Genomic DNA, 10,664 nt, shown 5'->3' with positions numbered 1-10,664 from the left:
TCCTTGCGTTTGCCGGTCAAGCGCTTCTCCTACTGAGCCATCTCCCTGGCCCCTACAAGAAATATTTAAATTAAAACAGTTATCGCAGTAAAACACATGTAGCAATTAATTCCCCTCCAGGTACCCCTACACGAGCTGCAGACACACGTATCCCATCATGCTTTGCATTCTTTGCAGCAGTTCTGAAAGTCTGTTCTCTGATTGGCCTTTCCATGGCTGCCCCAATACTCTAAATTGATTCAGAACTTTTATTACAGCTTCTATGACATAGAAGCATTATGCTTTGTATTCATTGATGTTTTTCACCAAAACTGGCACTGTATAAATTCTAGCTTGTCTCCAAAGTCAAAATGATCTTGAAAAGTAACATTTTGTATCAGTTCAGAACATTGAGGCAACCACAACAGTGCAGCTAGAGACATTAATAAAAGAGGACTTCCGGAGCTTCAGAAATGGCACAAAAAAGAGCACAGCTACCTTCAAAGGAAGCAGGAGTAATCTGAGGGAGATTAATGACAGTGTTTCTTTTACTTTAATAAAAATTTTAAATTTAAGCATTCAGCATAATTTCCCATCACAGCTTCAATACGTCTGAATTTATTATAGGTCAGTTTTGAACTAATGCTACCCGGAGGGGGCTTTGCTGCATAGTTTTCCCTTGGAAAACAGTCAGAGTCACTGGATGTTGTTAAATCCTCAGGCCACGGGACTTGTGACTGCGGCAAGTGCAGATGTGACCTGGGATGGTCTGGGGACGCTTGCCAGTATCCAACCAACTGTAACCTCACGAAGAAAAAAAGCAACCAAATGTGCAAGAATTCTCAAGATCTCATCTGCTCCAATGCAGGTAAGAATCAGATCTTAGGAAAATTCTTAAGTGAAAGAAAGTTTGCTTTGTAATGGAAATATGTAGGTGAGAAGACAGGTTGAAATTCTAAGGGAGACTGCTTTTAAGGGTATTTTCAAAAATGAAATTCAGATCCATCAACAGGAGAAAAGCCATCATCCCGAGAGGCTGGCAAGTCTGACGCTCTCCAGCTGTTTCCAGCGCCTCCTCCAGGAGCACAGTATTCACAGCGACCAACACCCAGCAGTATTTTATGTAAATCCAGAGCAGTGATTTTTGAATGCAGCATTAAATCTTTTTAAAAGGACTTACATAACTGGCTTAATTATTCTGTCACAAATCAAGGTTCTTTTGAATTTATATCTTAGCACCAAATAGGACCAAATCATTTTAATTTGATAGAAGTTTCATACACACTGATATGAAACCCATTGAGGAATGCACAGTGATAGTGACTGAAGTATTCTGTCACTGTACTTATTGTGACCAAAACATTTTATGTTTCATAGGAATGATCTAAAGATAGTTCTTAGAAAATTATAGGATAGTTGTTAAAATTGATTAGTTAAACCATGTTAAAAAAAGTTGCAGTTTAGATTTCAATGGCCTTTAGCCATAATTAAGCATTCTTAATATTTGGGTATATGGAGACTTAAACCTAGCTTTTCTCAGCCATAACAGAACAGGAAAATCTCAAAAGGAAAGGAAGAAAATGTCAATGCTCACGTGTGATCTGCTTCTGTTGCCCCGGAAAGTTACCTGGAGAAGAAGGGGTTTTGAAATTTTGCAGAAGGGATCCTAATACAAATCCCAGTTTAAGAGACATTGTCCTCCTTGCCCAAGTCGAGCATTTGGCTGCCTGCACAATACCTTCCCTCAGAAGCTCCTGTTATTGGCATACACACACATACACATGCACATGCACACACACGCACATGCACACACACACACACACACACTTCACTTTTTTTTTTTTTTTTTTTTACAAAAACAGGGTGCTGCTAAGTAATAATTTTGCCCAAGCATGTCTCCAACTTATGATCTTCTTCTCGGCCTTCCAGAGTATTGGATTATAAATGTGCACAAACACACCCAACACACCAGTCTGATATTTCCATTATTTTAAATGAACAATAAAAAACAGAATCCTTTTAATAGATGATGCAACATACTTGGTAAAATATAAAACACAAACTGTCTGATTCTACCTGTTTTTAGTCACTGACACAGCACTTTCATGTAATCTGCCATCCAGTTCAGTTGTGTTAGTTGCCTCAAGAATGTCCTTTGAAACATTTTCTGTTCCTTAGAAGATCTAATCTAAGGTCAGTGCTAGGATTGTCTCTTCTTGCTTTCCTTTAATCTGGACCACTTCCATGGATTTTGTCTTTATGGCCCTGAAAATATTGAAGAACATTGTTCTCATCTTTCTTTTTTTTGTAAATAAAATGTCTCCTTACAACACCGGTATATTTACTCACTTGCTCAACCTTATACTCCATCTAAATTGCTTTTAGAATTTCTCCATACAATGGCAAATACCAAATCTACCAAGAAGACCAGGCTTTTTCTACTGTAATCATTTCTGAGTTAGGGCTTGTTATTCCATGCTATATTAATAAATTACCTGGGTTTCTTTGACCATCTTCCTTTTAGTCTGTTTATGGCATTTGCTTAACATACATTTGTTTATTTGTTTCATATAGCTTTCACATTTCATTTTTCTTATTTCCCATGATTCATTAATACATTTTATACTGTAAAAAATACAGAATGCCTCTGAAAGTCAAAACTATGCATGCAACTATGGTTCAGAGATTCATGACTCTCTTCTACCCTACTTACTCTCAGTTTTATAATTAATCAACTCTGTTGCTTTCTGCCTTATTGGTGCATAGATTTCTGTTTATAAACAAATAATGTGTATGTTATTTTTTTCTCTCTACCTCCTATGTAAAAGGTAGCACACCATATTTTTGTAGTCTGCCTGTGTTGTCTCCTTGAGTTCACTTCATATCAGCTCGGAAAAAGCCACCTCTTCTTTTTTTAAAAATCATAAAAATGAATTATATGCATGTGACATAAATATTCAATCAATCTTCTATGCTTGAGCATTTAAATATTCCAATATTTTTAAACTGCAATAGTAATATATAGGCAATCTGGCCTATCTATAGTTTCAATTTTTGAGGTGGCATATTTTCAAGGTAAATCATGAGGAGTAAACTTGCTGGGTTAGCTGGTAATTTCCTATTCAGTGCTATTCCCACTTCCACCTACCTGGTTCAGAACCCTCCACATTGATTTAGCCTATAGGTTCTCTGATCTTTTCTGGGTCACACTGTGGTCCTCTGGAAACATCTGGGGTCAGAAAGGCAACAGGGTCCACCGGAGGGGGGGGTGTAAGATGCAAGGGTAGAGTTAGATGAAGTGGGGATTGAGCAGTTGCAGAAGCTAACTCATAGGGGAGCCAGATAGGTGACAATGTGCAGAGTGACGTGAAGGTGCAGTGCCTTGACATAGGCTGTAGGCTGGTGTACAACTCCAATATGTCATCCTGGAAAGAGCCAGCTAATATATGGAGCATGCAAAACCCGAGCTAAAATAACCCAGTGTAAAGCAGAAGACCAATCCTAGAGAACGACTTAACTGGCAACCAAGAAAAATAAGCAGGATGACACAGCACGATCACAGGAGTCTGGCACTTCTGCCTGGGCTTCCATCTGCCATGTTTTGGAGGCTCAGTTGCGAACTGTGCTGGATAGGTGAGACAGGAAGCCTGCTATAAACTTCCCAACCAGCCAGGGGTGGTTTACATGTGTGGATGAGAGTAAGCCTGCCTTGGAGAGCAGACGCCGGAGAGGAACTGTAGAATTGGGAGGCAGTAGCCGTCCCTTGCCGTGGTTCACGGCTGGGGGACTTCTGGCTATGCAGCACTAGCGGAGTCACGCTCTTCTCTGGAGCCATAGCAGGTGCCCGGTGTTCCCCCAGGCCCTCTGGAGTCCTTAGCAGTGCTCTCGATCTCTGCCGTCTGCAGTCACGCTGCCTTTTCTCCAAAGTAAAGCCAGGATGTCTCTGTTCTTCAGTTTTCCATCTTCATTTGTTTGCTGGAATTTTATGCATGTATCTTATCCTAATTCAATAATTTATTCCTTCCCTGTTCCTTTCCTTCTTCACAGAACCAGATAAAATTTTACTCATGACAGAATTTGCTGTAGGTCAGACACAAGTTCTTATGTGTCATGTGTTTTCTGTACATGTATGAGTATATATTACAGTACATATAATAATACATTTAGAAAATATAACATGTAAATATAATGACTATAAACTCTGTAATATAGTTTTTATAATATATAAATATAGGTAGATTGATCTCTCTTTACAAGTGTTAAAGCTTGTGTCAAATGTCCCCCCAAAGCCCCGTGCGATCATAGGTGGGACTTTCTGAGGTGGCTGGATCTCGAGTATGTGGTGCTGGGATTAAGGATGTGATGCTGGGATTAATGCATCATGCAGTGCTAGGATTAAGGGTATGAGGGCTACCTGCTCGTAGGGATTGACTCTGAGGAATAGAAAGAAGGCTGCACTTGTCCTTGCCGTTTGTCACTCGCTGTTGTCTGCTTTGCTCCCTGGCTGCCTCCTGCCTGCTATGAACTACTTCACCTCTGCAACACCACCCTGCCTTGGAGACAGAGGAGCAGGAATGGAACCTGCTCCAAACTGTGGGCCAAAGAAGTCTTTCCTCTTTTAAATTTGTGTGTCTGGTATCTTGCCTCAGCAGTAAGAAAAGTAACTAAAACAGAGAGATAGATATTTTACTAAGTACATTTTTTTCCCTCTGGCCTATGACTTATTTAATTTTATTATACTATAATTCTATTATATCTTTCAAGTAACACAATAGATCATAAAATGCTTAACAGCTAAATACATGAGTGGTTATGAGACAGAACAAGTACATGTGAATGCATGAAAAGATGGGCAATACAGAGGAAACTTAGATGAGACACTGTGGCGGAAGCACTGGATTTCAAACAATGTTTTCTAAAGGAAAATCATCTTCAGAAACAAACCTGCATAAAATGAAGTTCGATATAAGCCAGATGCACAAAACTCTTCCCATGGTAGGAAACAACAAAGTCAAACACTGTAATAGTTGCTATTTATAGGTATTTCAAGAGAAAGCTCCCAACAGGTAATAGAAAATTGTAAGTGACCTGGGTGACAGAATTGTACAGAAGGCATGAAAGGAAGGTCATTGGCAGGGTCTTTAAATACAATCTGAGCATGGAAAAAATTTTTAGAATATGACTAACATATTCAGCATCTTAATGGGAGAAGAGCAAGAAATCAACAATTCTTGAAACTTTGCTGTGGGCTAGACCCTGCAATGTTTTAAGGAAGATGATTATGTGTTACATTTATCACTTGGTCCTCATTCTATGGATTCAAGACTGTTTGCAATTATGAAATCTGGTACTTGGAGATCAAATGTTTCTCACAAATGAGTAGTCAATGAACAGTAAATCTTGGATTTGACTACTAGTCTACCTTAATATGAACTATGTTCTTTCCAGTTCACAACATACCGCACAGCATAGCTACTTTCCCATTGTCCAGGCCAGTGTCATGTGTGGTTCCTCCTTATCCTGCACCCCTCACTCCAGTTGGCCACCAGATGTTGCACTCTTTCTCCTGTAGATATTCTCAAATGTGTTTCCTTCTCTCTGAACTTGCTGACACCATCTAACCAGCCTCATTTATCTTTCTCCTGCAGAGAATTATAACAGCCCCTTAACTCATCTCTGCACCCACTTTTGCCTAATCTGCCCAGGCAAGCTGGGTGTATGCACATACTGACCAGAGGATGCCTTGCTGAGACCACCACATGGGGATCTTGTTCTCAGATTTAACTTGTAAATATTAAGATGAACCAGAAGATACCTATGACTTCCTTTTTAGTTGTCTTTTTATAAAATGACACTTTTCACATTATTTCATATATTTCAAACATATTTGCTTGCTTCCATTGTTGCTTCCTTTCACCACTGAGCTTTTGCTGCTGTGCCTTATGGAACTGAATATCTTCACAATCTTACTTGTCTTGATAATATTTTCTGGAGTTTGGCTCTGAGTTCTTAGCTGCTTCCTTTGGGAATCTTGACCTCCAGATCTCAGCTAAATTCCCTTGCTGTGTGCTCCTGCAATACTTTGCACTTCTCTCTCTCTCTCTCTCTTTTTTATAACATTGATTTCTACTCATAGAGGGTCTCAGAAGAGGATTATCTTCATTTTTATATGATGATTGCTGTATCAATTAAGAATTGCAAAGCAAGTATTAAAAAAAAAACATTAGTGCAATATTCCCATCAATGAAATCACTCTTAGGCATTGTAATCAAACACTCTTGAATGGATATGTGGCTTATGGTAGACCAGATAGCACCATTGCCTGTGCATCACACTGAGTCAACTTTAGACTTTTTAAAGTCCCAGAAATCTTCAGAAGGGAACTCATTTGTTACCAAAAAAGAACAAAGGTACCACTTAATGCTGAGAATGTGAAAATAGCAGGGGTATTTAAACATTTACATTTATGCATTTGATAATGAATTTCCACAAATATTCATTATGGAAATCACATTTTTAAACATTGTGCAAACCACTGAATAAATACTGGTGAGGGAGATAAGCAAGATTGCATCCACTGTAAAGCTTGGAATTTTCTGCTTTAGCTCCTTTCAGACTCAGGTGTAATCAAATTATATTCATGCTTCAGTTGGAGGGATATGTATAAAGTAGCTCAGTACTTGAGGTCAAATTTACATTCATTATACTAGTAGAGGTCAATAGTAAAAGCTGGGTGATAGACAGCAATTGCCTCAGAATCTCAAAAAAGAATAGTTTATTTTCGACCTCATCATATGGATATACATAATTGAAATATTACACTGAGTTGAAATTTCTATGCTTTCGTAATGAACAGGAGAACGCTCCTTTATAATTGATGTGTGTATGACAAAGTCTTTTGTTTTCATGGCTTAGGTACATGCCTCTGTGGCAGGTGTAAATGCGATGACACGGGTGGAAACGGCCTCGTTTATGGTAAATTTTGTGAGTGTGACGACAGAGAGTGTGTAGATGATGAAACAGAAGAAATTTGTGGAGGTATGTATATCGACTGGAAACCCACAAGAGCAGCTGTTTCGTCACCCATTTAATTGTACTTTCATCTCTACAGAAGTTTCTGCGCTTGGACTCAAATTCACTTTGAACTTATGCTTATCAGGAAAACACTCCATCTATGGAGAGTTGGACCAGAGACTAGCACTTTTTAAATGTGAAACTGGGTTGTCCACAGAAGAGAGTCACATCATTTGACAACAGGCCAGCCATATAGCTTCGAAGCAGTCCTAGGGGGATGTCACTGTTTTTGCTCACCTTAGTCACTATGATTATCTTTTCTTTTTATGTCTTAATTTCATCTTCTTTTTAATCTATAAGCCTTGAAATAGCCAAATGTCCCATTAAGGCTATTGAAGTCTGATAGGATGATTATCTTAGTGTTTACCTCTTCTCTCTCTCTCTCTCTCTCTCTCTCTCTCTCTCTCTCTCTCTCTTTCTGTATTTGATACAGGGTCTTACTATGCAGCTCAGACATGTAGTGATCCTCCTATTTTCAGCCTCCTCAGTGCTGGGATTACAGGTATGCGCCACCATGCCCAGTCTTGGTGGCTGCCTCAGCATGCCTGGGGGCAGGGATAGTATGCAGGCATAGTATGGCATGTGGTGCTGGGGATTGGACCCCAGTCCCTACGCTTGCCTAAGCAGGTGCAGAGTCAGCTGAGCTCTCTCACCTGCCCTTCCCTGCCCTCTTCCTATGAGCTGCCATTCCTTAACTGAATTGTCTGTTGTATCGTGCTTATACCATTTGCTCCAGTGCCACAAACTTCAGTAAGATCTTTGCACCCATATGTCTCACAATATCCCTCCAGGGTAAGAGTTAATTTTATCCCCCACAGACAGATATGGAAACTGAGACTTGGAAAATTGGACAACTTACTCTGCCTCATTCTATCCATTAAGATAGACTTTGCATTCCAATTTGTCTGGTGCTAGAGACTGTTCTTGACACATCAACCACTCAGAATGAGAGGAGCTCTTCCTTACCACTTGTAAGTAAACTGCAAGCCTGTCCCAAGCTGGCGACCCTGACTCGCACAATGAAATGAAGGTAGACAGCAGTGAGAATCACTTGATTAGAATTTTTTTTCTCTGTATTTAAGCTTATGTTTTATTCCTGTTCCATAGGATGCCAGTCCATAAAATCCTATTCTGCCCTTGGAGAGGCATGATTTTCCTGTGATGATCAGGAGCAAACAGGGTCCAAAAGAAGCAGAGGCCCTGAGAAAGGGTGCTACCATCACCACTTCCCTTAGTTGACCGTGCCATTGCTGCTGTTCTTGCTGTTGCACCTTCCAGTTATTCTTGTTGTGGACTTGCTTTGTGCTTTCTCTCGAGGCTCCTGACTATGTGTCTACCTGAATCAAACGAAACACACATGGAAATCTTCTGTTCATTTGTCTAAGTCTGCGACCCAAGCTAAACACTTCTCAGGACATTCTCTTTAGGCTGTAGCTCAAAATAAAGTAATTGACAAATCCACCTTTTGGTGTTTCACCTCCAGTTATTACAAATCAAAAAATAAGAAAGAAACATGCTTTGTGGCTACTGTGTTCTGACACACACCACAAAAGCAATGTCAATTTGGATGTGCAAATATGAAAATTTAATTTGAAACATACAACGGGAAAATGCCTGACACCCATTTTATTTATTAGTCTCAATTATGTAGGCTTGGGTAATTTTATGGTGTAAAATCTCTGACTGTGGACACCAGTATTTACTAACATCCTCTGGGACTACACTGTCTTGCACTGAAGATTTTCCCATGTGACAGTCACAGGAAGCCAATGTGTGGAAAGATACTTCTTCAGTCCATTAGAGAGACGACAGTATGATGTTTTCCTCCTGTATCACTTTATACCAAATAAAAAGTTATGTTTATGGCCCTCTTTATTTACAAAAGCTTTGCTTCCATTTTTCCTTCTATGTATTTTTCTTCTTGTCCCTTCTTACCTCCCTAGCCCCTCCCTTGTTACTCTTTCTCATATGAACATATTCTTCCTGTTTCCCAGTATCTATTATATATTTTGGTTCTTTCAGACTGTCCCACTGGTGAAAAACCATGAAATATTTGCACTGTATGTCCAAGTTATTTCACTTAAGAGTTTAGTCTCCATTTGTCTAGAGATGTCTCAAGCTTGCCCTTCTTTATGGTAGAGTAGTACTCCAATACATAAAAACTCCCACAACGTTCTTATCCATTCATTGGCTGTTGGGCATTGGGGTTGTCTTCAAGATGTAGCTGCTATACACTGTGCTTCTGTATACATAAGTGTGCATAGATCACTGTCGTATCATGCTTTCCATTCTTTTATGAAGATGATAAGAAGGGGAATGGCTGAGTCAAGTGAAACCTCTAGTTTTAGTTTTTTGAGGAATCTCCACACTGATTTCTATAATGGTTGTACCAACAGTGAACAAGGCTCCCCCCCACACACCCACAGTCCCTTCAGCATTTATTATTATTGATTTCTTGATAATTGCCATTCTTTTTGGAGTGAAATTGAATCTCAATGCTTTTTAACTGACATCTTTTAGATGGCCAGTAATGTTGATCATTTTTTTCATATATTTATTTGTGTTTATAGTTATTCATCTGAGAAGTATCAATTCATTTCAAATGACCCTGGGAGTACTTCTTCCACTTCAATTTCATTAAAGAGTTTAAGGAGTGACACCATTAGATGTTTGCTAAATTTCTTATAGAATTTAGTAGTGAATCCCTCAAGGCCTAAACCTTTTTTGTCAGTAAATTTTTAATTACAACTTCAATTTCATGCACTGATATTCATTTAATTAAAATATTTTATATCTACTTGATTTAGTGTTTTCAGAGTATTGTATTACTCTTATACTGTGTGCTCCTTGTATGCAGCATATTGTTGAGTCTTACTTCTTAGTCCATTCTGCCAGTCTGTTTCTTTGATTGGTGAATTGAGGCCATTAACATTAATGGTTATTACTTACATATGTGGACTTACTCTTGTGATGCTATTTTTCTATTGTTGGTTTCCACTTTTCTCTCTCTGATTAATTACTTGCCTTGCCTGGTGGATTCGTCTGCTTTGGTGGAGCTGTAGTCCTTGTTATCTGTTTCTATAATGTCCTTCAGAATATTTTGGAGTCCTGACTTTGTGTTATGAATATTCTCAGGGTTTTTTTGTCATGGAAATGTTTTATCTTTCCATAAATTTTGAAAAGTAGTTTTGTGGGTTACATCAATCTGGGCTGGAGGTTATTTTCTCTTAGGGACTGAAATGCTTTCTTCAAGCTCCTCTGTACTTGAGGCCTTGTGTTGAGAAGTCTGCTGGGCTCTCCTCACAGGTAATTTGTTTCTTTTCTCTAGCTCTTTTTAACATTCTGTTCTTTTGTTGAATTTCTGGAATCTTGATTCTTATATGCTTTGGCTTAGATCTTTTTTGATCATGATAAATCATCTTCACATAAGGTTTATGGGTATCTGCTTAGATTTTTGTGACTGTATATATGTATAACTGTACTTGATTCTTTTTCTTCACCCTCATATCAATGATTGCTTAGGAAAGCCTTAATTAAGTACTTAATTTAATAAGTAAACAAAGATCTGCCTTGTAGAATATAAACATTTATGATCCTTACCCTTGTAATAC

General features: G+C 38.8%; 1 protein-coding gene across 2 annotated transcripts in view; it reads left to right on the top strand.

The window, feature by feature from the left end:
- Itgbl1 (integrin subunit beta like 1) overlaps nucleotides 1-10,664 on the top strand; it is a 240,908-nt gene that overhangs the window by 122,052 nt on the left and 108,192 nt on the right. For both annotated transcript variants that reach the window (XM_004631180.2, XM_023715199.1), the window contains 2 exons: nucleotides 701-847; nucleotides 6,895-7,017. In XM_004631180.2, coding sequence (XP_004631237.1) covers nucleotides 701-847; nucleotides 6,895-7,017 — 270 coding nt within the window. The remainder of the gene's footprint in view (nucleotides 1-700; nucleotides 848-6,894; nucleotides 7,018-10,664) is intronic.

The sequence above is a fragment of the Octodon degus genome, unplaced genomic scaffold (assembly GCF_000260255.1).
Source record: "Octodon degus isolate 3935 unplaced genomic scaffold, OctDeg1.0 scaffold00039, whole genome shotgun sequence".
Taxonomy (NCBI): domain Eukaryota; kingdom Metazoa; phylum Chordata; class Mammalia; order Rodentia; family Octodontidae; genus Octodon; species Octodon degus.
This window is presented reverse-complemented; position numbering and strand designations above follow the sequence as displayed.